Source organism: Phyllostomus discolor, chromosome X (assembly GCF_004126475.2).
Source record: "Phyllostomus discolor isolate MPI-MPIP mPhyDis1 chromosome X, mPhyDis1.pri.v3, whole genome shotgun sequence".
Taxonomy (NCBI): Eukaryota; Metazoa; Chordata; class Mammalia; order Chiroptera; family Phyllostomidae; genus Phyllostomus; species Phyllostomus discolor.
Window position 1 is genome coordinate 106,448,167 of NC_050198.1, and position 27,306 is coordinate 106,475,472.

General features: G+C 41.3%; 1 protein-coding gene across 1 annotated transcript in view; it reads left to right on the forward strand.

The window, feature by feature from the left end:
- The first annotated feature begins 841 nt into the window (after positions 1 to 841).
- The window catches only part of PCDH11X (protocadherin 11 X-linked), a 388,808-nt gene continuing 362,343 nt past the window's right edge, over positions 842 to 27,306 (forward strand). The window contains exons 1-2 of the mRNA XM_036016380.1: positions 842 to 1,111; positions 2,519 to 2,878. Of these exons, the coding sequence (XP_035872273.1) occupies positions 842 to 1,111; positions 2,519 to 2,878 (630 nt within the window). The remainder of the gene's footprint in view (positions 1,112 to 2,518; positions 2,879 to 27,306) is intronic.

Consider the following 27,306-nt stretch of genomic DNA (forward strand, 5'->3'; position numbering starts at 1 on the left):
CTGTGAGCCTGAGCCCCTGGAAGTCTGAGCTGCACCTAGCGGCTGGAGTGGTGGTATGAGCCTCTGAGAGCCTGCGGCCCGAGCGGTGGTATGAGCGTCTGAGAACCTGATCCCACAGAGCAGCCCGCGTGGAAAAGCAGAAAGCTAGCTGGACAGAGTGGCGGGGACAGTGGCGTCCCCCGCGGCGACCGCAGCGGCACTGGCAGCCCAGGCCACCCCAGCGGCCCGAGCAACCCCCGAAGCGACCTCCACCACATCGGCTGCTCAGCGCACTGGGAGGTGTAGTGGTAGAACCTGCTACGGCAATCCCCATCTCCGTCGGGTGTTGAATTCTTTGGCCTTCCTCTCCCTCGCTCCACTTCCCTCTACTTACATAGGCAACAGTCACCAGGTGAGTACCCGGTCGGGTGCCAGAGCACGGCGCAGCATGTGACGTGTGAGTCCCGCACGTAGTGCTCCCCGGCTTCCTGCTGCCTGCTCCCGGGGGCTTGAGTGTGACCAGAGTGGTTTTAAAGACGCCTATGCTGTTCTCCCTTCCCCCTACCCCTATGTCTTTCCTGGAGGTAAGAGATAGAGCAAACCTCGGAGATGAGCGCCTATAGAATATCTTCTTGGCACTGTCACCGCGGGGCTTGGCTTGGTTACTTTGCCAAAACTCTCACTTCTATCGGAAAAGTGTCCGCGCAGGAATTTCCCCGACATTGGCGGTGCAGAAAGGTCTTTCACTTACACCAATGCAGCCAGCTTCAGCGAGGCGGAGAGAAACTCTTACGATTGGCGCCGGTGCTGAGAAAAGATCCCTCTGGGGCCAGCTTGGCGGAGAGGTCCGAGCTAAGGGGCAATGGCTGGAGCGCAGCGTCCGCCTCGGATCTCGCGCGGCTGGATCCCAGCGTACTCTTATTTCTGGGGGTTTCGGGTTTGGATCTCTGCCAGGCTGACTCCAACCCTTAGGGACCCGACCCTTTGCGGAGAGAGACGCACAGCGCAGCGCGCCAAGGAGCGCGCACGGTTCCTCGGGCCATTCCGTCTGGCGCTCGCTTCCCCGCCCTTCCTTCCCGCCCTACTTACCGGGCTGTGCTCAGCCAGCACCTGCTGGATGTGGGCGGAGATGGTAGGTGTGTAAAATTATGCTGATTTTTTTAAAAGGAACTCCTTACCATCGCGTAGCGGAGAAAAGCCAAAAACGGCATCCTTTCCTCATTGACAAAAAGAATACTTTGTAAGAACGTAGGGGAACGTAACAGGGTTCCTCTGTCTCTGAAGAAATGACTTTTCGTCCCTTAGCACCTTATCCCATAAGTGAATGGCGTTTACCGATATGAAATCCAAAAACAATTCATCTAGCCACAAAGGAATTATTTCTTTAAGTGCGTGGCCATAAGACGGCCTCTTTCCGCGAAGAAAACGGCCCTGTATCAGAGCGTCCTCGGAAAAGGTGACTTTTTCACAGCGCGAAGCCGCGCATTGGTCCTTGAGACACTTTGGACGAGCAGAGTGGCAGTCTGCTCTCGTTTGCAGACCAGGCTTGCGTGTATGCGCCTTTCCGACAGTGCAGACAGTGGGAACCACTTCCTTCCCTTCCCCCCGGGAAAGACTTTTAGAGCCCAGCCGAAAGCGGCCCTTTGGCTTCCAAAAGAAATAATCCCGCGCTTCGCTGCTTTGGCTGCCTTTGCGGTTTGGGGTGCGGGGCGCCTGGGTGTGTGTGTGTGTGTGTGTGTGTGTGTGTGGAGTGCGTGTGAGCGCGCGTCTGCGCGCGGACCCTCGCATTTCCGGGCCGGGTGCCTGTCTGTTAACATGTAGGTTGCAGGGGCTGGGAATCAAAAGTTGCGCCACTGCGGCACACACCCACAAAGCAAGGATGGGACGGAAAAGGGGCTAGGACAAAAGAAGACAGCGAATTGAAACACAAAGAACAAAACCATAGCGAGTCCTTGTGTAGAAACGTCCGAAGATGGGATTTAAACCTAACACAGGACCCGTGTCTGTGCGAGCAAAAGTGTGGGCAACAAAGTCTTGACGATGGAGATAGGCAGGGGAGGAGGCAGGAAATATGGGGAGGGGGTGATGGTGTTCAGGATCGGCTAGCAAGGTCTTGGCGCTGCAGCAAAGAAACAACCTGCGGAGCGTGCACACAACAATTCAAAACACTGAGCACGACACGGGAGAACGCAGCGCCGCTTTATGAGTAAGAGGTTACAACACGTGGGACTGAAAAAGGGACTTGCGGGAACCTTATGAACTCGGAACAGAGTAAATGGGATTCCACTGTCACTCTTGTTTGAAATAAACTCGCACAATCACGGCTGGAATAGCAGCCTCAGGACTGTCCTTCGACATGTGTGTTGCTGGGGGGGGGCGGGTTTGAAAGCAAGTCGAAGTGATGGAATTCGTACACATGTTCCCCTTTTCTTGCCTTTGTCTGGTTCCTCGGAGGAAGCGCGGGCGGTGTCGAAGAAGGAACCGAGGAGGACGTGCTGGGATGCAAAAGATACCTTTCTCCCCTCTTTGCTGAATTAAGATCTGCCCCGCGCAGTCCACGCGGTCTGAGCCGGGCTGCCACTGCGGTGCACCGGCGGAGGGGCGAGAGAGCACCGTTCTCCGGCGGCCTTGGCACGGGCAGCCCCTCCTTCTGGCGATGATCTCAGCCCCTGCCCGGCTCGACGGCCCCGGAGGACTGTGGGCAGCTCGCCCCGGCCGGGAGCCCGGGCCGCCCTCCCCCGCGCGCTCCCTCCGCGCAGCCGCCGTCGCCGCCTTTCGGCCACCTTCCCGCGCTGGTACCCGGGGCCCCGCCCTCCGCGCTCCTCCGGTCCCGGGAGGCGCGCGCGACGCGGGGGACACCACTGAGGGCCGCGCCGGGGCCGGTGTCGGGCCCGGGGGGGTTGGACGCAGCTTTCGGGGCTTCCCAAGCCTTTTCCCCCCTTTGCCCTGCCCCCGTCCTCTTTCCTTTTTATCTTGCACCTTCAGGATCCGCTGTGAATGGACTTATTTATTCTTATTCCATTTCCGCTCTTTTCTCTCCTGCCCAGCTGATAAGGAAGGGGGGTGCGAAGACCGGCGTTTTCCAAACCCCGAGGCTGCCTCAGCCGGCAACAAAGATGCCTAGAAGCCAAAGAGGGTCATAGCAGTGGTGCGGTGGGGGATGGGGGCAGCCGAGGGCGATGGCGCAGCGTGGGGCGTCCCCCGGACTGAAAGAAGGGGCTGCAAATTGGGAGGTGCGGACAGAAAGATTGTAGGAGCTGCTGCCGCCCGGGGAGACGCCACCAGCGTGCTCTGTATTGTACAGCAGCACAGTCACTTGCACCAAATAGACACGATGCACCAATGGGGAACCCGCTGCGGTTTCCCTTCCAAGTTTGCTCTTCTGGTCCAAGGGATGACCTCCGCTTTCCCGAATCGGAAGCTAATCTGCTGCCCCGATTGCGGATATATATATATTTTAGCCTTGGGAGAAGGACTACAGGGCGCAGTTGGAGAACGTTGCTCAGGGCAAGAGGGGGAGGGGACTGAGGCCGGACGCCTGCAGGCAACTTGGCCTTGGGACTGACTGACCTTCTGAAGGAAATACCATTCAGAGGGCATCGCTGGGAACTGCTTTCCTGTTGTATTTTGATTTGCAGGCAGCTGGGAGGTTTGGGGGAAATGGCACAGGAGTAAAGTATTCTTCTGATTTGTAAATCTGAGGTTTTGTTTTCTCTTTAATGGAAGTCTTCACACACACACACACACACACATCTACCTTAAAACTTAAACTTGCTATGCCTTTGCAATACAGGGATGAGAAGGACATTCACACCTAGCACAAACACACACTCATTTTCTAGATTGCAATCATTTGCTAGGTGTTGAAAATTTTAATCACCTGAATGAGATTTTGATGAACCCCTGCCCCCCCTCCCCCGCCAGTGTAATGGTGGGTTTGGGGTACTGCAGAAGGGATTGCAGGTTTCACATTATGTCTCCTCTTGACAGGAAAAACTTTTCTGTTTGTATGAAACTAGAAATCCCTGATTGGTTACAAACTGCTGGTGATAGGAAGAAATCTGGTCACGGATTTTGTACAAACGGAAAATTCTCCTCTACGCAAGGCCTTTGGCCAGGAGTTATGAGGTTGTTGGAGGAAAGGCACACCCACCAGGAGACTTTATAGAAAGTACTGGCTTTAAGCTACACTGACTTTCATGGCTGCCAGGGTTTTCTGAAATTCGGGGGCTGAAATTTTGAAACCTCACTTTCTCCAAGAATCTTTCTTCATGTATGGTATCAAGGTATCATCCATGTATTGATTCACCAAAGAATCTACACACATTCATTAGTTACCTACTGTGCCAGGAATACAGAAGAGAATGGGAAAAGGTGGTTTGAGCGTCCTGTGAGCCAGGAGACTCACAGATTTATGATACAATGTGATCAAGGCGCTAATAATTGAGCACACTGGAGAGAGGACTTAATTTGTGCTAAGAGGCTGAGAAGAGATTCCTAAAGAGGGGTGTGCCTGTGGCTTTGACAAATAGGCAGTAGAAGTGCAGAAGTCTGACACAACTAGGTGAGGGCAGATCTTGAGGTCCGATGTCCCACTTTGGAAGTTAGAGGCATGTGCTCATTTGGTAGACAGAGGCAGCCTCTGAAGATTTTAACACCAATACAAGGGGGTGAGAAAATTGGGCAGGTGGTGGCACACAATAGAAAGAACATTTGTTGTTGTTTCTCTTTAGCTGTAACTGGCAAAGTCACTGATCACTTGACCTACTCATTGCCCCTCCCCCACGCAGCCTCCGGAATTCCCATCGGAACACACACCTCCAGCACACCCCATTTCCCACACGCCTCCCTGATTCCTGCCGTCTCTCCCGCGCTTGCCCACTTCGCCTCTCTCCACCAGCAGTCAGAGGCCCTTAACCTTGGCCTCTTTCCTCCCCTTAACCTCCAGCAAAACACCTGCATCTGTGTCGTTCCCCCCTTCTTGTCAATCTGTCTTCCCTGCTTCTCCCCTGCTTTGCCTTCCTAGGTCATTTCTCCACGCATTTCCACTCTATTTCATCCTCCGCCTTGGACCTTCTTTCCCGTCAGTGACCTCAAAGAAGCTTTAAAAAAGAGGAGGGAGAAAAAGGAACCAATGACCCCTTGACATCAAACTCACAAATTTGTCAAATGCTCCTCAGCAAGGTTTCTTGCTGTCTGTGTGTGCCTTTTGCTGTTTTATTTCAAACCAGATTTATAGTGGAATTCCTCGGGCTTGTTATATACTTTTTATGATTCCTGCAAATGTCTGCTTTTCTTCAAACACAACTAAGGGTTTAAAAGTTGGAGTCCCAACTTTTCCGAATAGCCTGTTCTTTCTGGTGTGTCTTCTTCCCAGGAGTTGTTCCTTTTATGTCTTCAGTAGAAGTCTCTTATTTTTATTCCCCTCTGCTTTTAGCTTTGTGGAATATAGCCATAGTGGCTGACATTGAAATATTGGTATAAGCTGTTCCCCTTAAACCCTCCCACATGCGGGATTTTAAGGCCTGGTGGAAGAAGGTTCGCACCACCGTGCACAGTAACTACGTCCATGTTCAGAGGCAAAGGGACCCTTGTTTTTGTTTTACCATTCTTAGAAAGTTGTATTTTGGGGTGTGGAGAAGGGGCAGTTCGCAGATTGTCCAAAAGTTGGCTGAGAACCCCTGGGAACAGGGCGGGGAAGAAAGAATGTGCCATAAACACAGGCAGCACGTTCTTTTGTCAATGCCAAATGTAAATTTTACCTTTGGGAAAAATAAAATATGTAAGTACATTTAGTTGGATTGACTTTCTATTATAACATTATAAAATTGCGTGTCATTCTCTGAGCAGAGTTCTATGATCGGAAGACTTTATTAACCATTCGGTGTCCAGAAGGAAGAAAACTAGGTACGATGCCTTGAGATTTGAGATGGCATTACTTTCCAACGGAAGTTCACTCAGAAGGCACCATCCCTAAAATGTGCTCATCTTTTGTCAGGAGAAAAATAATCAAATGACCAATATGCCACATGGTCCCTCAGTACTCACGCCCTGTGTGACATGGATTGTAAAGCACAGGTTTGTCACATGCAGAAAAGTCTTTGAGGGTGAAAAGCGTCCTTTGAGATTCGGTTACACCTGTGAAAGACGGTGAAACTATGAACAGTCTTTTTCAATGACCGTGTTTCAATGGAAAGACTGACTTAGCAGAAATCTTGCAGAAATCCTCCACTGATCAAGGACGTAAGCCACCCTTTTAATTGTCTGTAGCACAGTAAAGGTCAGATCATTGTAATAAAGTGTGAAACTGAGAGTGACAATGGCTATATTTGTCATTGGCAGACCAGGTCTGTAAAAACCTAATCACTTTATCATGCTTGAATAGATTTGAGGAAACAGAAGAGAAAAAGAAAAAAAAAAACGAATCCTGGGAGAGGATTTTTCTCTCCTCAACGCAAGTATTTGATTAATGTGAAATATATTTTAGCGTGACAATAATGAAGCTAATTTATTGATGGATTTTCATGAAACTATGGAAATTCATTTCATGTTTCAATCTTTAAGTGATCAGAATGCACCTCGAGGTGTGTGATTCTTCTACAATCCACTTGTTGTCATATGAAAGGAAAACAAAAAATGGTTTTCGGCCACGCTTGTATGAATTCATTCTCTTTAATGGCTTTCATCTGTACAGTGTCCTATGTCTTATAATTTTACAAGTAAATATTTCAGTCTCATGAAAGACTTTGAGTAGAAAAAGAAGGCGTGGGCATGTCTGTTGGCGGAAACGGAAGGTCAGACGGGTAACAGCTCGGCGTTTCACTTGGTAAGCAGGTCCTTGGTTTCGGTCTCCACACACTTGCCTTGCCTCTCTCATCTCTGTGAACATACATTCTCAAGCATCAGAGTGTAACACCCCCTCGAAAAAGAGACAAAACAAAGAGATGCTTCCTGGATTCAACAATAAAAATCGGAGAGATGAGTGTATTCAAGTATACTTAAGTTTATCAATGAACTGGCGACTTGTGTCACATTCCTGTTTAATCTTTTCGTACTAACCCCGTACAAGTTACCTGGTGAAACAGCAGGACTATAGGCATTTCACGATCGTATTGACAGTACGCAACCATAGACGCTCATATACTTCCTCGATGTTATTGATAAGAAGAATTCAAATTATGACCCATCATTGTGGCATTCCATAAAGTTGAAGTAGTTTACTTCATGTGTTCCTTCAAATACTTAGTGTTAGAGCCTAATTCATTTTTCTTTTACGACATCTATATTTTCACATACGATTTATTTTAAGGCATATTTGCTAATGATTTTAAAATGTCAGGTTTTCTTCCGACATGCCATCTTTTTGGTTTCATCGTTATGTTTTCCCCATTGCCATGTAGCCCCCTTATATCCCCACCCACCCAGCAATCCCCACACTATTGTCCGTGTCCGTGAGCCCTTCCTCCTTTTTGCGACAAAAGCTCCCCTCCACCCCTCACCCCCAGCTGCCATCCTGCTCTCCATCTATGAGTCTGTGTCCATTTTCCTCATTAGTTCAGTTTACTCATTACATTCCACGTATAAGTGACATCATACAATGGTATTCGACATGCCATCTTTGAAGCAATTTGTTTTTGGGAATCCATTGCATGGGCAAGTGTCATATCAAGCAAAATGACATGAACTTCCAAACATGCAAATCATCGTTGGTTCTAGGCTTATAAACTCCTTTATCCAGTGGTTGTTTGCACGGGAAGTGAGAGGGGAAACTTTATTTCAATTGTGTAAACGCTAACTATTTTATGATTTATACTTTATTAGCATCTAGAGGGTGATCTTGAGCAAATAACTTCGTTTTCCTGGAGTACAGTTTTCCCCACAGTGAAATGATGATATTGTAAATTATTTCAAGGAGCTTTCAAATGAAAAAAACCATTTATGCGATGTTTGACAAACAGCGGTAGATGGAGAGAGCATTTTCTTCCTTTTCCCTTGGCTTTGCAGGTGTTGCCAGTTTTACTGCATCAATTCATTACCCGTCGCTAACGGGAAACCTGCAACTTGTCCACCATTGCAATACTTGAGATGTCGAGGGTCGTGAAGGGTGTGACCCGTAGACAAATTTTAGGGACTAGTTGCTTTGAGAGGCTTACATTCTGACCAGTCAAAAATAAGGAGCAGCAACAACCACCAAATAATATGTAGTCACATTAAACTAAATTCAACAAATATTATACCAGCTGGTCTATTACACTACACTGAATAGGGTCTGGGTCTCAATGCTTCTTTTTTTCTTTGCATTATTAACCTGGACGATTTCCCAGTCTGGCTCAGATGGAGAAAATACTATGTTTTCCACACTGTGTTTTGCATTTAGATTATTAAAAACCATTGAATTGGGCATATTACATTATAATAGCTGCTGCAAGGGAGTATTGACATGAAGGAGAAACCAAACTATCAAAGCATTAAATTATATAAATAGTGTAAGTGTTTAAAAATTACTTGACCTGAGGGAGTGGGGAGTGCTGGGTGGAAGGGGGTTAAAGGGGAAAATCAGGATAACTCTAATAGCATAATCAATAAAATATAATTTAAAAAATTACTTCAAAAGCCCGTTTCCTTATGATGGCAAGAAATATACATTTCTTGCAGGATGCTTTTATGTTCTACAGATGCATATTTAACTAAAGCCTGAAGTTTATATTTTCCTGAAGGCTTAATATATTTGGGGATGGATTTAAAATTCATTTCTTAAAATTTCGTCTGTTTGCTGCGTTATCTTCTTGCCCATGAACTCAGTTTTAATACTGGGGAGAGAAAGCCGGTTATTTTATAATGTGACCAAAGCAAGATTATTTGAGGGAGTTTGAACCCTTTGAATAGCATACGGATCCTGAATGGATGCCTCATAATTGCAGACAAGAGTAAACAAATAGGGGAATATAAGGCCATTGCTTACAAAAATAGCCATAAGAGTAAAAGGATGTTAAGAAGAAATAGAGCCAAAACAAAATTTCTAGTCAATCGCCCTCACTGCTAATGACTTGTTAGTTTCAAATTCAGTTGTCAGGAAGTTACATCTATTCTTGCGAATCTCAGTAAATCTTGTTAAAATGTGGATTCTGAACCAGAAGATTTTAGGTGGGGTCTGAAATTCAGCCTCTCAAACCACACTGAACCGCAAGGATTATTTCCTAGTCTGGTAAGCAAGCTTGAAAAACGCAAAATAAGCGAACAGGTAACAGAGTAAAGAAAAAGATTTTGATGTAGCTATTTTGCAAAGGGTGAACTGTTAAAAAATTACAATGATTGCCATTATTGCCCGTGGATATTACGATTAGTTTTAATCTTTGGTATAACTAGCTCGTTGAAAAACTGCAGTTCAGAATAAATAAGTTGCTTATTCATTTTATAGCCAAATTTGTTTTGCCAGCAGTGTATACATATAATTGTAAAACAACTGTTTAAGAAAAAGAAAGAAAACAACTGGCCACACAGTATCAATAGCTCACCAACATTTTACAAGCATTTTCCAAATAGAACCAAAAAAAATTCCGAGCACTTTAATCTACTCTAGATCTCGAAAATAATAGTTTGTAAAATACTGAAATCGAATATATCAGTTAATCCTTCAGACTTCAGAATAAAATGGCCGGGTCCATTTTATTAACTGAATCTGAATCCATTGTCTTTATTTACTATCTGACGGGAGGGTAGACAAAACCTGTTTTGTAAATTTGCTCCATTTATTTACAACGTTGATAGCCGCCGTGGACATCCGTCAAGTTTCCGTGTTTAAACTGTGTGTGTTGGGAGGCGCAATGTGGTTAGAGCGATAACTGCAAACGTAGTCGCTTCGAGGTCTTTGCTTCGAAGTCCACAAGCCCACGCCTGCCCAGCAAAACTGGCTAGGCTTTTCGGAGCTCTGATGCCTTAATGACAACGGCAGAGCTTGCTTGGTGGCAACCTGAGGATCCCAGGAAACAAGGGCCGATTGGATTAAAATGTTCTTTGTTAAGTGCTAAATGAACTTGGGTGTCTGCCAAAGTTGCCTTGGATTTCATTAGTCTTAACCTTATTTAATAATGCTGAGCATAGACTGTTTCCATGCACCCGAAGAGGTATGTGTAGCAGCCAACGTATCATATATCTTCGTTTTGGAGGGGGGAATTCCAGAGTGTACAAAAAAAGAAATGTGAAAAACAAAAAAAAAAGTGTGCAAAATAACAGTCCTCTTCGGATTTGATATTCAAAGACTAGAGATGGAAACTCTATAGAAAGTAGAAGTATCAGTTCTATGAAAATATGCTGCTCATGCCTTAAGACAGAATGAGGAAAAAACGGAGTTCATGTACAATGGCATTAGAACTCATAAATGATACAAGATTGAATACGATGTGAAAAATCAGGCAATTGCAGGGTAATGGCAACTGGAAGAAAAATATAATTTCTTGGACTAATCTAACAAATATTAGGAATATTAAACCAAACTGTCAATCTAATTCCACTACATAACGTTAAATCACTTCTCCTTTTTCCTGTTTTAGAGGCAATATAAGTATCTTTTTTAAAAGATTTTATTTATTTATTTTTAGAGAGGGAAGGGAGGGAGATAGAGAGAGAGAAACATCAATGTGTGGTTACTGAGGGTCATGGCCTGCAACCCAGGCATGTACCCTGACTGGGAATCGAACCTGCGACACTTTAGTTCGCAGCCTGAGCTCAATCCACTGAGCTACACCAGCCAGGGCTTAAATATATCTTAATAGATTGAGATTTGTTAATACTGGGACTATTAAATAGAACAAAATATTGTTTAAGTGGGCAACATTTCAATCATAAGTCATAATTTTAGTAAAGATTTTAAAGACATGGCAACAAAGGGTGAGAACAATTAACCAGTAAATAATTGCACGTGATACACATTAAGTTTTGAAGTACTTATCATTGCTAATAATAATGCAATTGGATGAGAAACTCAGTAATAGCATCAATAAGGAACAGTGTTGATTATATTCATTAGGAGAAAATATTAGAATCCCAAGGTAAGATTACACTGCTAGACGACGGAAGGAAGCATCATCGTTTAAAGAATAGGAAGACACCATGAGAACAGAATGTTTAGCATTTCCTTAGAAAACGTATTACACTTTATATCTCCGTTACGCTGGATACTAATGATAGCGGCTTAGTCACCCAAGAACATGCTTTTGTGGTTGGCTGAGACTGCTGCGTTTCTGAAAACAAACAAACAAAACTTTAAAGCAAAGATGTATCATTAAGTGTCCATCAAATCTAACGAAATCACCTTAAATAGAACCTTGCAGTAACTACGAAAGGCACTTGTACCGGGTTTGAACTGTATGAATGATTGCATGGAGATTTTAACTGTTTTCACGGCAGTTGAGGGTGTTAGAGATTTTATTTCCTCTGAATCTAACAACAGTCACAACAGGTGCGGCCCCGTTTTGACAGGAGGAGAGGAAGAGACAAGTTTTTCTCTGTTAAGATCTTACACCTACTACGTCGCAGGCAGCAAAATATTCATTCCATCAGCCAATGTGGGCACTAAACTTTCAGTTCCAAATATTGTTAAGGAAAAAATCTAACAACATATGTACTATATTTAATCTTTGAAGCATTTTGAATTTGTAGTAGGACTTTTTGGTGAGCACTCATTGAATCTTAATTAGGCTCAATGAAGATAATGCCCCTCCCTGACCTGAGTCATTTAACGTACTGGATAACACAAATACGCAATGACGCAATAGTATATAGTATGGAGCCTTCTCGTGTCATTTGAATTGCATTGAAGCATTGAGCATTTCGACAAATGGACTTTTGTAATAGTAGGTAACCACGTGGCCTGACTAGTTCTCACCCGCCGGGGGATCGTGCTTTCTTCTCCCTTGGAAGAACCAGATTATTAGAAGGTATTACAAAAATAACTTTTGTTGTCAGAGCAGCAAGCCCTGTTTAGTTGCTTTAATGAATCTCATGGGAAAATTAGTAGACTTAAAAATATAAGTGATGACACATACTCTGCCGCAGGGCTGCTTAGTACAAAAGGCAAACACCGTCCTGCTTTGCGATGTTTCCCTAAAATTGCAGTGTTTCCACACGAACGTGATCTTCGTTTGCGAATGTGTGAATTTGTATTTGACAAAAGACTTCACATAGAGTCAACTAACACTGCAATCAAGTCGGTGAGTTAGGCAGAAGAATCGAGCCAGTCCAGAATTAACTAAATGCCCTTCCTTATGTCATCCAGGTAGTTCCATGCGACACCTTTGCTCTTTGCTACATAGACAGGTGCACTGCTTGCAGGTAACGCATCTCAAATGAGACGCATCTCAAATAAGAAAGGAAAAGAACAGACATATTTCTTAGATACAGAATGTAGGTTTGGATTAACGTTTCTCTGCAGAAAAACTGCAAATCGTGATGAGATAGGAAGATTGGACTGAATTGGCACTGTGCTGAGGTAACCCATGGATCGCGATGTTTTGATGAAAATACTTAATTTGTGTGCTGTTAATATATTCCTTTGTTCTCATGACTATTATCTCCAAATAGAGTGAGGATATTTCAGTGAAATGCATGTTTGTAGACCTTCGATAATAGCCTTGGATGTCTAGTTTCCTCAGTGTATTTTTCCATCACTGGGGAAATGTTGTCTTTCTGCACAACATGCACTTTTTCTGAAGTAGCTTAATAAAAACAAAAATATTGGTTAAGTATGAACTATGATCAGTTATGCTGACGTAAAATTTGTTGTTCCCCAGAAGGGTCCATTCCTTTTGAGGTGGCCTGCCCGAGGTCACAAGAGCTAGTTAGTGACAGTCTGGAATAGAGTTTAGGTGATTTGATTATGTCACACTGTCACACTTCTACCATAGTAAAAGGGCCCATGACAATACGACAGAATTAGATGCACGATGATCATATAGCCTGAAATGTTCCAAAGTGCTACAATCAGTGTAGGTTATAGATTCGGTTAGTTGTTGTGTACGCGGTGTGGCCAGAAAGTATCCAGCCACGTAATAGGAAAAATAGAGATGTTTATTGAAGAACATACAAGACACGTTGTACGTAGGACAATGACACCTCCGTCCCCTTCAAAGTAGGCACTTGGGGACCTTACACATCACCCTCAGCTGCCCTGTCATAGTTTCCTGAATCTCATCACCGGTCTGAAATCTGTTCCCTCTCGCAGGTGATTTTCGTTTTGGGAAAAGCCAGAAGTCGCAGGGCACCAAATCTGGGCTGTAGCGGGGCTGAGTCACCTGGGTGACTGGATGTTTTGCCAAAAAACTCTGCATGAGACATGATGCATGAGCAGGTGCATTGTTGATGAAGCTGCCAATCACCAGGTGCCCACAGCTGCAGCCTTCTGAGTCATCCCACTAGTATCTACAGAGGAACATTCAAGCTTAACACAAAATTGGATGCACATTCGTTGCTGCACTTGCTCAGTTATTTTCAATACGAAGACCACACAGTACACATGCTCACTGAACAGTGGCCACCACACCCAGTGACTAGTAGAGTGAAGTCATCATTGTTCACACATGCGCATTCCAGTCCACTTGCCTTGGCTGCCAGGTTACATCCATGTCGCACAAACCGTTCTCATATTAACAATGGCTGGACTTTTTCTGGACCAACCTCGTGTACCAAACAAAAGCGTATTAAGTAGCAGAAATGGTGACTCCTTTTGAACAAATCAAAGACTCGCTGAGTCACTAACAAAGTTTTGTGAATAAAAACTGAATTTTGTAAGTCCTTATTACATATTTAAAAATTGTATCATCTTCAATGTTAGATACATCTACATATGATAAACTTCGCTGAAATTTCACTTACACTCAACATAGATTTGTCTTGAATCCAAGAATTTTGATTCAAAGAAATAGTAGAACAGTTTCATAGTCATTTCTACTTTCATAGCATGCCTCTGTTACTTAGGACCCAAAAATACAGGAATGTAAAGTTTTAATGTCCCATAAACACTATGAATTATCCAGTTTGTTGAAACATGCTTTTTTGTTTACAGAAAAATATTTTCCCCTGTTTATTTTAAAGGTGTTTTCTCTCCTGCTAAAAATGTCTAACACATTGGACTTTTAATAGATTAATGAAATGGAGTTGCAACACCTTCAAAGGTCATGCTGTTCTTCAAAATATAAATTAACAAGCCTGCAAGGAAAGCATCTGAAAGCCAGCAACCTCAGTTGTATTTTGCTCTGGCTGGATTTGTTTGAGTGAAAATTTATTCCACATAAGTAAGGTCACCCCTTTTATTTCATCACCTGAACAGTTTTCATTATGAACACACAGCCTTTTCCATAGTTATTTGTCTACATTTTTTTCTTTTTGTTTCCACCAGAGCCATACATTTCTTCCACATAGCTTAAATTCTGAAATTCTTTTAAGAAATAATTCGAATGTCTTTAACTTAATTTGCTTTCCAGAGAAAATGTCTAGGTATAGATTTTTTCATAGCGTGACTGTTTTGCAACTACTATGCAGATAAATTTTGAACTGTTAAACTCTGTGGTAAAAAAAAATAAGCCCAGAAGAATCTCCTTTGAGAAGCTACTGAAGCCAAAACAGGTAAAGTTGCAAACAGTAAAAAGACCAAAAGCTAACGAATCGTTAATAACCTTTTCTTAGTTCTTCTAGAACAAGGCTACTTGGTAAGCTGATTCTCCAAACTCAACACGTTCACAGTAAATGAAAAATCCAGAGTCAATTATTTAACCAAACGTGATGGTTAAAACACAAAAGAATCATTACCCACGATGATTACCTTCTGCACACTTGGTAATCAGGACGCACATATATGTGTTACTCTTGGTTGGTGCACATGAATGAAAATCCTTCTCTGTTCTTTAGTTATCTTTACATCTGTGCCCGTGCGAGGTAGGAGGTATTCTGATATTCTCCATATTCAGATTTTTTTTTTTTACTTTACAGTCCTGGTGTTTAGTCACTGTGATAAATAGAAGTTTATTTCTGTCTACATCTTTGAAATATCATTTAACTACATTAATAATGACTAGGCACATGAATATTTTATTTTTATTTGGACAAATATTTCACATCTATGGCTCAACTTTATTAACTATATTAGGGCCCGTAGACTAATTATGAAGGTATTTTTTTCTTCTGGACATCTTAATGGTAGGACAAATATTCACTCTATAAAAATCACTGTCATTAACAATTCAGTGACAGCCTGGGAAATGTGAGCACATACAGTTTACAGGTCTAATTTCAAACTTAAGCTTTATCCTTTGACAATTGCATTTTTGTTATAGATTATACAGTCAGTGTAAGCAAATGAGGATTATAGATGGCTTATTATCTTATCAGAAACTGTTGCATTTTCATTTCACTTGTATACAAATTTGACAGGTTTTTGATTTTGATCAGGGATCGAATCTGCAACCTTGGTGTACCCGAACGATGCTTTAACTAGCTGAGCTTGTAGCAATTTTGATTTTTAATGGATTTGCTTGGAGAATCCCAAGTTAAAATAATGGCTTTTGTCTCCAGTTTCTGTTCAGAATATTGATACCTAATGCTGGGACAAATAACAGAAGGATAAAATGTCCCACATCTTAATCACTAACATTGCCTTCAACCAGAAAGGGAGAGACTTGAATTTATTTACAATCCCCATCTGTGCGGTATCACACCTCATTGAATCAGTTATTGTAACTGACTGTTTTTCCCCACATTAACTGCTAGGAGTTTTTTAAAGACTGTATTTATTTATTTTTAGACACGGGAAGGGAGGGAGAGAAACATCACTGTGTGGTTGGTTCTCACACACCCCGTACCGGGGGCCTGGCCTGCAACCCAGACATGTGCCCTGACTGGGAATCGAACCAGCTACCGTTTTGTTCACAGGTCGGCACTCAATCCACTGAGCCACACCAGCCAAGGCAAATTCACTGCTAGTTTTATTTTTATATGGACATGTCCTTTAAAAATTATTGATTGATTTTTTTTAGTGAAAGAGGAATTGGGCAAGAGGACAGAGACAGATACTGATCTGTTGTTTCAGTTTTTAATGTGTTCATTGGTGGCTGCTTGTACGTTCCCTGACTGAAGATCGAACCTGCAGCCTTGGCGTATTGGGACAATGCTCTGACCAACTGAGCTACCTGTTCAGGGCCTGGTCTTTTTCCAGTATTAATCATTTTATTGCTGTAAACATAACTCTTTGGAAATTACAGCCCACCCTAAAACAGCCATCTGATCACATCTAGCGCCCAAATAATCCAAGAACTTGGACATGAGTCTTACTGTGTAAATAACTCAGTCTATACTTCTCCTTCAGAAAAATAAACGCCAAGGAAACGCGCCAGAAGAATGGGAATGAGGGTTTGGTTTCCCCTGGAACGTAGTTTTGTTTTAAAAGGACAGAACGGGCATTTGATGTTTCTCACCTTTCATGGTTGTGACAATTCTCTTAGATATCTTAAATTCTTTCAGTGGAGATTTGTCATAATCTCTACAGGACACCTGTTTAAAACATCGCAGCCCACAGAAATCTGAAACTGCGAAAGAAACTTTTCTCAAGATAAGTGACAAGGAGTGTACAGTTCAGTTGTCTGAGCTGTGGGAACTTCTTTTCTTATTACTGTTCGCCTAACAAATGAGGAACCCAGGTGGTGGGAACTTTAATCTTGCTGAAGAACCAAATTTCCCCGTGTGAACTGATTTGCATGAGCAAGTTACACTTGAGGTTAGGTTTAGGCTTAAACTGGCGGAAGGATAACAGGCATTTGGTACTTGACCACGTTTATTAAAAACATGCACAGCAGAGCAGAGACTAAACACTTTACTCCAAGCTTCTGGCAAATCTAATCGAGTTGAAGGTTTTCCACTATTAAAAACACAGTTCAAATAGTTGAACTTTTAACAGAAACATTTCTGAAGCCTTTATTGATATAAAGGTGAACAGGGAATCAGTAGCTAAGGCAGAAGCCACTGGACTTCAGAAACTCATTCATAAGTGTGAACCAACCAGTGAAAATGGTTGACTCTGCCTTAATCTTAAAACTATTAGAATTACTTTGTCTTACCCCTAGAATTACTGATGAATGATACTTCTTTTAAAGATATGTCGTTTGTTTTATTTCAAATACTTTTTTTAACTTTATTTATTTATTTTTAGGCCAAGGGGAAGGGTGGGAGATGGAGGGGGAGAGAAACATCAATGTGTGGTTGCCTCTCGAGCGCCCCCTACTGGGGACCTGGCCTGCAACCCAGGCACGTGCCCTGACTGGGTATCGAACCAGCGACCCTTTGGTTCACAGGCCACAGTCAATTCACTGAGCTACATCAGCCAGGGCTATTTCAAATATTCTTTAGTAAGTTCTTAGAGTCTCACGGACAAAATTCATGGAATGACATGATCTGAACTAGTGAAAATATGTTGGCCAAACAGAAGAAAGTAATGAAGGTGTTAACCTTTCCAACATCACATAATATTACTGCAGCCTCTCCTTTGTCCTATACCTGAAAAACCACATAACCTTGTGATTTGCGATAGTGCACGCTGCAGTTACGATCAGTACACTCAACACTTGGCAGGTAGCTCATCGCAGTGACACTGTGCATTCAAACTAGGTATTTATATTATACTCAATACTTTATTTAAACCATACTTATTCAAACTATGGAAATCTGTGATTTTTCCTTTATTTGCAAAGGAATCTGATTTATTCTCTGCTCAAAATAATGAGCATTGCCCTGGCTGGCGTAGTTCAGTGAATGGAGCGCGGGCTGCAAACCAAAGTGTCGCAGGTTCGATTCCCAGCCAGGGCACATGCCTGGGTTGCAGGCCATAACCCCCAGCAACCGCACATTGATGTTTCTCTCTCTCTCTCTCTCTCTCCCTCCCTCCCTCTCTAAAAAGAAATAAATAAATAAATAAATAAATAAATAAATTCTTTAGAAAAATGAGCATTAATTCAGACAGGCAAACCAAAATAACAAGGATCTCTGTGGGTCAATGTTATTTTTTATTTAACTTTTATATCCAAAAGAAACATGTAGTTCACATTAGAAGGATGTTTACTTCCCCTAAATGTTTTGATGTTAGCTTTTAGATAAACACAAAATGGAATCGTAGCTGAGAATTTGAGGCAGTTTCTTAGAGCACAAAAATGTTGTGATTTATCTTAATGTTATATGTCACTGCCCAATAAGGATTCTGTATAAGGATTAAGGGAAACTTCACATATTTTCCACATTAAAGTGCATTAAATAATTTAGCTCATATGACTTAATTAGAATTAAGAATGCAGTGATATAAGCCGGTGTCTCAAGATTTTAAAAGCTTCTTGTATTCTAAAGCCTTGAAATACCTTTCCAACAGACCCCATCTGCAAAAGTAGGTGCACTTGTTTTTTTAACCCACGAACTTTACACGCTTCCCTTTCTCCAAAATCTAAAACTGCACCAAAAAATCATTAGCCTTCTCTCAGCTTGTAGCCATTACAGCAGATTGGAGGACCCTGTCGCATAATGACGGACCTCTGTCATTGTTACCGACTTGTTGAATTTAGATTTGTGAAATTGAACACAAAGTGTTTGACCTCCCGTGAGTTTGAAAGGCTCCACAGGTCACGTGTCATAGAGCTCTTGGGTGAGTGGCGTTTTTGCTGTCTTCCTCACAGAATGAGAAATTCCCCTCTCAGTGTGAATTGATATCAGAGGCATCATAGTTGCCGTCAGTTCGCTAAATGAAGAATATTGGTATTAATTGGTATTAATAATGTAGGTGATCATGAATTTTTAGTATGTGATGACTAGTCAAGGATCATTTTCCTCAGCGTCAGACGGAAAATTCTACTAGGCAGTGGGGCTCTACTCAGATAGATAGATAAACAGAGTGAGCCTTGAATGTTTGTAGGCTTTTATAGATTGGCTGTTACAGCCGTCCAAGGGAGAAAGTCCGATGAGCATATGTGACATTTTTATTTCTCCTTCCCCTAGTGCACAAGCAAAGGTCGCAGAGGCTTTGCCCCATTTGAATTCCTAGAATATTCTGTGCCTAAATTTCAGAGCCATGAATGATGTGCCATTGACATCGCTTTACCCATAGCGAGTCAGAATCCTCACATCCCAGAGACCAAAGCGAGGTCCTGCCGTGGAAACTCCCACCTATGGTAGCACCGTCTGTTTTACTTAAGTTGCAACTGCTCACGTAGTACTGAAAGCATAGGTCTTTTTCTTCCCTTCCCTGTTTTCCTCCTCCACACCACAGCTCCTTGTAGAGAACTATGAGTACGAAAGTGGGTTTTTATTCAGGTATTTCAAGGTGAGTTTTCTATAAGTTAAATACCACCTAAATCACACCTCTTCTGGCTCTATTCAGGAGTACAAATTTTACCAGCATTGCCGTTTTGAGGGTTTGAAATTTTCCTTTTCTGAAATGATTGCGTTAAGCTTCAAACGTTAGCAGGGAGAATGAATGAGGAAAGGCAAGGCTGTATTTCAATATACTGATTGGCATCATACGGGGAGAGAGAGGAAACAGCAACAAAAATCCCACAGATTACAGACTAAGTATTTCTACCGACTTGGGGGGCCAAATATGTCATCCATGTATTGTCAATTTCTAAAGAATCAATTATGAGAAAAAATGCAACCCCGCAGGCCTGCTGATGGTACCCTATGAAGACTCAAAAGTCCTTTTGGATTATGCTAAGATATTATTAGGTCCATTATTTAGTCATGTATTTATAAATTACATAAGTAACTATTTTCAGAACAAATACCTCTCCTGTGGAGTCTGAGTGCCCTGGGTAGAGAGAGACAGAGGTTCTTCTTGTTTTTGTTGTTTAATTTAATTTTTGCATTTCTAATACTTGCTACATATACCAAACTAGCAAACGATAGGTTGTTCTAATGAGTAAATAGATGGAATTTCTTGAAACAGTGAGATGATGATTTGATTAAATAAGCTAGTAGTACATCCTGCATCTCCAATTAAATGAATGAAAATTGTTTAAGATTCTACTTAATGACACAAGTTTCTATTGATTAACATGCCCTCCAATGCACCCTTTTAGCTTGTCACAGCATTGGTGATATACTAATGCAATATATTTTTATTTTAAAATAATGTATTTCAGTTCTTTATCACAAATTCTCATTCTCAGATTCCCTCTTCCATGTGGCATTGCTAAAAAAAGAAATACCTTAAAAATTTCTCAGGCACTTCAATGTTTACTTAGGGAAGAAAAGATTTAAACAACCTTTGTTTACTTTTTAAAAAATTAACATATAATTGGCAAAAGATAATGTATTAGATTCAGATTTCCAATGTAGTGATTCAACATTTATATACATTATAACATAACTGTAATGGGAAAAGACACCAGCGTTCGAGCTGCCTCTCACGACCAAATCCAATAAGCAATGGCAGCGATTGAATCTTTTATGGGTGCCTTATTCAGATGGCCGGCGATCCGAGAAGATGGCGGGTTCATACCCTAACACACCATCTTCCCCTGTCTTTCCTGGCCAGATCTTTTATAAGGGGGTGGGGGAGGGCACACAGGAGTTAGTGAGAGTCTTTGAAGTTGGCAGCTGCAGCACTTCTATCCTAGGCACAGCTGTCTCCAAGGGGGAGGGGCAGTCACCTGCTTCTTCCCGATACGGAGGTCTCCAGGCAAGGTAATCTCTAGCCAATGCCCCAGGAGGTCAGCCGCTTTTTCTCAGGCGCCAGATGGGCCTTATCTGTAGTTTCTGAAACAAAAAGCTTAACATACACATTACTCGCTAGATTTATGGCTATTTATCTTAAGCTAAAATTTTCCAAGTTTTGAGTCCCCTATCAGAACTACAGTAAGTCTAGTAACCATCTCTCAGCATGCAAGTGGTGATGATATTACAGACTCTATTCCCTATGTTGTACTTCTTTTATGGTGGGAAGTTTGTGTCTTCCTCCCCTTCACTTTCTTCAGCCATCCCCTCCACATGGTCAGCTTTAGCTCAAGGGGCTTCTTCATTACTTTGGGCTTCCGATCCCTCCTTGTGCTTTCTGGGTCATTATTTCAATCGGTCCCTTTAACCATCACCATTACCATTCTGTGTTTTCTGAGCATTCTCTGCAGGTGTTCAAATCCACTCTCGATAGTCCTCAGGACTAAATCTCTCTTACCCATATTCTTTAAAGTTTTTTTTTCCAGCTGCTTTCATATCCTCTGCTCCTTATTTACAAACAGCTTGAGTTCACAAACTGCTGTGAAGAAGACAGTTTGTAGTTTAATCACTGACTTGTTGGCTTAATCTTATTTTTATTGACCTTCAACATTTTAATGTCCTGTTATTGGTATCAAGCTTGCTCTCAACAAAATGTCCTTGCGTGGATGATTGGCTAAAGAAGATGTGGTCCCTATACACAGTGGAACACTACTCAGCCATAAAAAGGATGAAATGGTGGCATTTGTGACAATATGGATAGATCTTAAGAATATCATCCTGAGTGAAATAAGCGAGACACAAATGTCAAGAACTATATGACTTCACTCATATGCGGGATATGAAACTGAATGCAACAAATGAACCAACAAGAAAAACTAATAGACACAGACAGTTGTACGGCAGTTGCCACTGGGAAGGGGGCAGGGGCAGTAAAGAGTAAAAGGGGTCAAATCCAAGTTAAAAAAAAAACACATTCCTCCAAAACTGTGCTGGCTGCCTTCTTCATAGTTACCATATTTTTACTACAAACCTCTTAAGCACTTAGCTTCATCCTTATTCTTATGCTTATTTAGATATTCTCCCTCAGATGTTAACCTGTGAGAGTTTTTTGAGGAATCTAGTGGTGAAATGCCCGGAAGTAGATGATGACCTCGGATGCACAGAGGGTAGCAATGGCCTGGCTGAGGGGGGGAGGTCGTGGATGATAATTTAACGGGAAAGACATATGTTGAAAGCAACTGATGAAGAACTTCAGATGCTAGGCTTCATAGTTGAGATTCTATAGATTTTAATAGGTAATACATTTCAGGTTTTTTTTGGTTTTCATTTGTTTGGGCTTGGTTGCATATAATGTTTCATGAAATGTTTATTTTTTTAAATCAGAAAGAATAGATATATTCCATTAAAATTTAAAAAGTAATGGTTGGATAAATAATATATTTTGGAATATTTTGTTTTTTAAAAAAGCATTTCCAGCCCTGGCCAGTGTGGCTCAGTGGATTGAGCACTGGACTGCAAATCAAAGGGTCACCTGTTCGATTCCCAGTCAGGGCACATGCTTGGGTTCTGGGCCAGGTCCCCAGTAGGGGGCGTGCGAGAGGCAACCACACTTAGATGTTTTGTTCACTATCTTTCACCCTCCCTTCCCCTCTGTCTAAAAATAAATAAATAATATCTTTTAAAAAAAGCATTTCCACAAACCATTTCTTCTGATAAAAAAGGATGGAGAAGCCATGCTTGTGACTCGCTTTAACAGTTCCTCTTGAAAATTAGCAGCTGAATGAGAGGAAACCTGTGAAGGTGCAATGTTGTCATTGTCAGCAATAATGGTTTTAATTGTCTTTTTTACCATAAAATGATGAATGTTAGAGAAGTTGAATTTTTACCATTTTCAGTGCAAAATCATGATGACAATATTAGTTGGAAATTATATTTTAAAACTCACTTGGTTTTATGAGATGTGTTGGTCTCAACCAACTAAACTAACTCCCTACTCTCCCTGAAGTGCACTTGTTCTTCAAAAATTTCAAAGATTAATTAAAATCATCCAATGAGTCAATATGTTTCCTATATACTCAGAGGAATACATTGGTCAATTTAAGCATTTCAAAACTAGTCCTAATTTCTACAGATAAATGTCCTTTGAATATATTCTTCTTGAAAATGTTATCAGGTTGTAAACTTTTGAAAAGATAAAAAGAAAAACAATTTCAAGTAAGAGGAATCTATGTGTTTTGAAAAGATACAAAGTTAGAATTAATTGAAAGATCACTTAAGTTTTAGTTTGAAAAACTAATTTGTAATGAAAGTACCTGCAAGAGGAGATTGTGCTTAAAGTAGAGTCATAAGAAAAATGTGGGCCTTTTAATAAATCAGACCACTCAGAGTTGTTCTATAATGCTTCTGTTGCTTTTTGGAGTCTCTGCTAGCTCTTGCATTACTATGAACTTGAAAAAAGGAATTGAAAACAAAATAATTATAAACCCAAAGACCTAATAAACACTCCTTAAACGCTTACTGTGTATTTGACACAGTGTCCATGCAAAATTTTGGTAAATATTTGAAATAATTAGTTTGCATTCAGAGTAGAGAACTACACTATAAAATAGTATAGGTCTATACTATTATTTTAATTTAAAACATTTTATGGAAGATGAATTTTCTACTTAACTTTTAAAGAGGTAAATCTTCGGGTATTGTATAGGTTTTTACACTTAAAAACCCTTTTTGCCACTCATGCTGTGCACTCTAAAATATACCAGTAATGTTGAAACAGCACCCAACAGAAGACCTTCTCTCTAATGAGGCTTTAACCAATGCAGCAAGGTGTTTCTGAATGCTCATCTTGCAGTTTGAACAATAGTGTTAATTAGAATTAACTGATTCGAATTAAACTCATTTAGGATACAGTTGAAATAACTCATAGGTTTGAGGGATATTGCTCAATCCACAAAATATTTTTTATGTATTAACTCAGAAGAAATGGAAAGTAAAAATAGTACAAATACTACATGCATCATTTGTCTTTGTATGAGCTATTTGTAAATGCATTTGAATTATATCTGCTATAGATGCAACTCCTTGAGAGCTGAACTCATCAGATAAATTTGTTGTGCAGATTAAGAACAGACGAGGAGTGGTATTAAACTATAAGTGCTAATTCAGTTTTTTAAAAAGATTTTTACGTTATTTTTAGAGTGGGGGGAGGAGGGAAACATTGATGCGTGGTTGCCTCTTGAGCGCCCCCTACTGGGGACCTGGCCTGCAACCCAGGCCTGTGCCCTGACTGGGAATTGAACCAGTGACCTTTTGGTTCACAGTCCAGTGCTCAATCCACTGAGCCACACCAGTCAGGGCACTAATTCAGTTTTTAAAGCCAGGATTCTGCATAAGTATTTTTCTATCCTAAATTACATTTATCAAAAGGTGGTTTGTATATGTCCCATTTACGGGTCACATGTTTTTCTATCCATATATTCACTGAAGTCATTTTTAATGTGCCACCCAGTTTGTGTTTGAAGTGACACAAAAATAATCATGGGAATAATATTAAAACACATGTAAAAGAATAAGCATTCAAAGGAGGGATTTTTTGATGAACCTTTTGTCTGAAGCACCTGTTAGTAAGCAGTTGGTAAACCAAGTAGCAAATTGCTTTTTAAAAAGTTGCTACATCATTTTTGCTTAGTGGTCTACGATGTGTAGCTCCTGATTGTGGGTTTATATCACCCCAAAATCACATTATGAAGAGTGAAAGTTATCTCCCTTCCCCTTGGAACTCTAAATTGGTAGATACTATTTCTTTTCCAATAACTAATATCTGACCTCAATTCATTCTTCATACAGTCAATTGTGGGGAGCTTCAGAGCTTCCCCCAGCCACCAAGGATGGAAATAAGTCCACCAAGACATGATTGCTCAGGGAGAAAAAGTAGCCTGTCTCTCAGAGGAGATGGGCCTCGAGCCTCTTTCTCAGTGGGCTTTTATTGAGTTCAATTTGCATAGGAATACAGGGCATATATGTAAAGCTCATCAATCATTGTCGGGCAGTAATGATCAAACAATAGACAACATTCAAAGAACTCTAAGGGCTTACTCTGAGTCAGGGTCAGATAGATAGTGACATCAAAGGGCCATAAAACCTGGGGAAACAAACTCACTTCATGCTTGGACCCTTAACATTTAAATTGAGGGTATTAGCCCTGGCTGGCATAGCTCAGTGGATTGAGCGCGGGCTGCAAACCAAAGCATCGCAGGTTCGATTCCCAGTCAGGGCATATGCCTGGGTTGCAGGCCACGACCCCCAGCAACCACACATTGATGTGTGTCTCTCTCTCTTTCTCCCTCCCTTCCCTCTCTAAAAATAAATAAATAAGTAAATAGAGGGAATTAGCAAAGCAGGTTTCACAGGTTTTTATGCATTCTTTCTCAGGCCTGATCTCCCCCAGGAAACCACCTGTTCCAGTATAGGGCTGTACACATCTCCAGCATTGTAACAGGCCTCAGCCAGGTGGGGGGTGCGGGCAGCCAAGAGATCAGGAGACTTTTTACAGATAGAACGAGGACTCAGGCTATGACGAAGCCAAGGGGTGAGGGTCTGTTGCCCCTTTTCCTTCCCCTAAGTCCTTCCCTGAGGGCCCCTTCACGACTGTGTCTGTCTTAGGTTGTCCCTCCCTTGAGGAATCTTGCTCATCATTGGCTAACCAGTCATCCACCCAGGGTCAAGCAGGGGGAAGTAAAGGGGGCAGAGGCGATGCCCCTGCCAGGAAGATAAGCTTTGTCTCAGTGGCTTATGGGCCCAAGGTCCCCTAGTCATGGGGCCTTTTTGCCTGTCAGCGGGGTTACAGCTCCCGAAACCAGACAGGATGGTTCCCAACAGTCAATGAATAGGATTTGTTTCCAACCACCATAAAGTAAATATTTTATTTGCTTATTCCATCATGATTTTCATAAATTAGCAGCTGACACAAGTGAAAATGATACTAAGTCATCACGTATTTTCACTGTTTGACTAACTCATGAGAACAAGAATAAAAATAATCAGTTATCTTTATATTTCTCAGAATGAAACTAAGTTATTTAACAAATTCCCAGTGAAGTCACAAATTCACACCATTTGTTCACTTTCTGAAAACATCATCTGGGGGATTTATAGGGTATGAAATTAATGCCTATTTGATATAAAAGTGTAATATAATTGCCCAGAGATACTCATATATAGCACACATATTTTGCCATGTATAATGTGCACGTTTTTGCCCAAATTTTTATGGGAAAAATAAAGATGTGCATTATACATGGAGAGTACTAATTCTGCATCTATCTAAATGTTTTTAATTATTCATTCTTATGTGTTAAAAATGTAAACCTAGAAAGCAATTTCGATATCTGTATGCAAAATAATACCTTGGTATATGATAATTGGTTTTGTTTCTAAATATAAATAAACAATTGAATTAAAATATTAAAAAACTTCTTTTTTCCTGAAATTTGGGCCAAAAACATGGGCACACATTATACACAGAAAACTATGGTAGTTGTTACGGAGATTTAATGAAATAACTGATTAAAATCACTTACAGCAATTAAAATGCTACACAAAATAGAAATTATCCTTTTACCTTTTGTGAGTCTAGGGTTTATTCATTATGATAATATGATATTTAAAAACCCAATTTATTAGAATAATTAATAGACACTGAAATAATCAACATTAAATTCATCCCAATGTGATAAAAATACATAATGATGGATGAGCATTTTTGCCATATAGAATGTGATTCTTGCTTGAATAACCTTGAAACCATATTACAAACTATATCACCTGTCAAAAATCCCGAATCATTAATATGAAAGAGCACCTTTCATAAAGTATCTTGTAAGTGCTGTGTCAGCATCCATTAGTAACTGATTTGAAAGCTTGTTAGTGTTTCAAATCAACAATATATAAACATTTTAGAGTAGGAAGCAACAGTGATGGAGTCTACTTCTTGGAGAAGTTAGACGCGAAGGTGCAAAATTAGGCCCCTAAACAATGAATTAGGCCCATACAAAATAAAATGCAATCAGTGTGTGCATTGTGGAATCGAATTCAATAAAAATACCAGGTTTATGGAATCGAAGGACCTTATTAAATCTCTCATTTTGACATTTCAACGGCAAGAATGTGTAGTACAGGCAGACAGGTTGGTGACGGGCCCGAAGCAATGGCGTTCAGCCCCTGGGAAACCTTTGGCGACATCAGTTCCTCCACTTTGTTTGCCTCCAGAGTGGCTCCTTTTCTTTCAGCGCTGGAGTCCTCCCCGTCCACCTAAGAACTACCTGCCCATTCGCCCAGCCCGTGAAAACAGCTTTGAACAAAGAAGTGACTGTCTCCTGGTGGTTCTATGGTGCATTTTTCACCTAAAGAGACATAATTAGAACCACGGGAGCCAACAGAGATTCTGCCTTGTGCCGCCTAAGTTTGTGTGAGACTTCATTACGGTGGCGTGGAAGCCATTCATTCCTATAGAATTACCTGGAGCATATCGCAAATTAAACACAATAGTCCAATGAAGGAAAAGGTGACAGGTATGCCAGGGAAATTATGCCC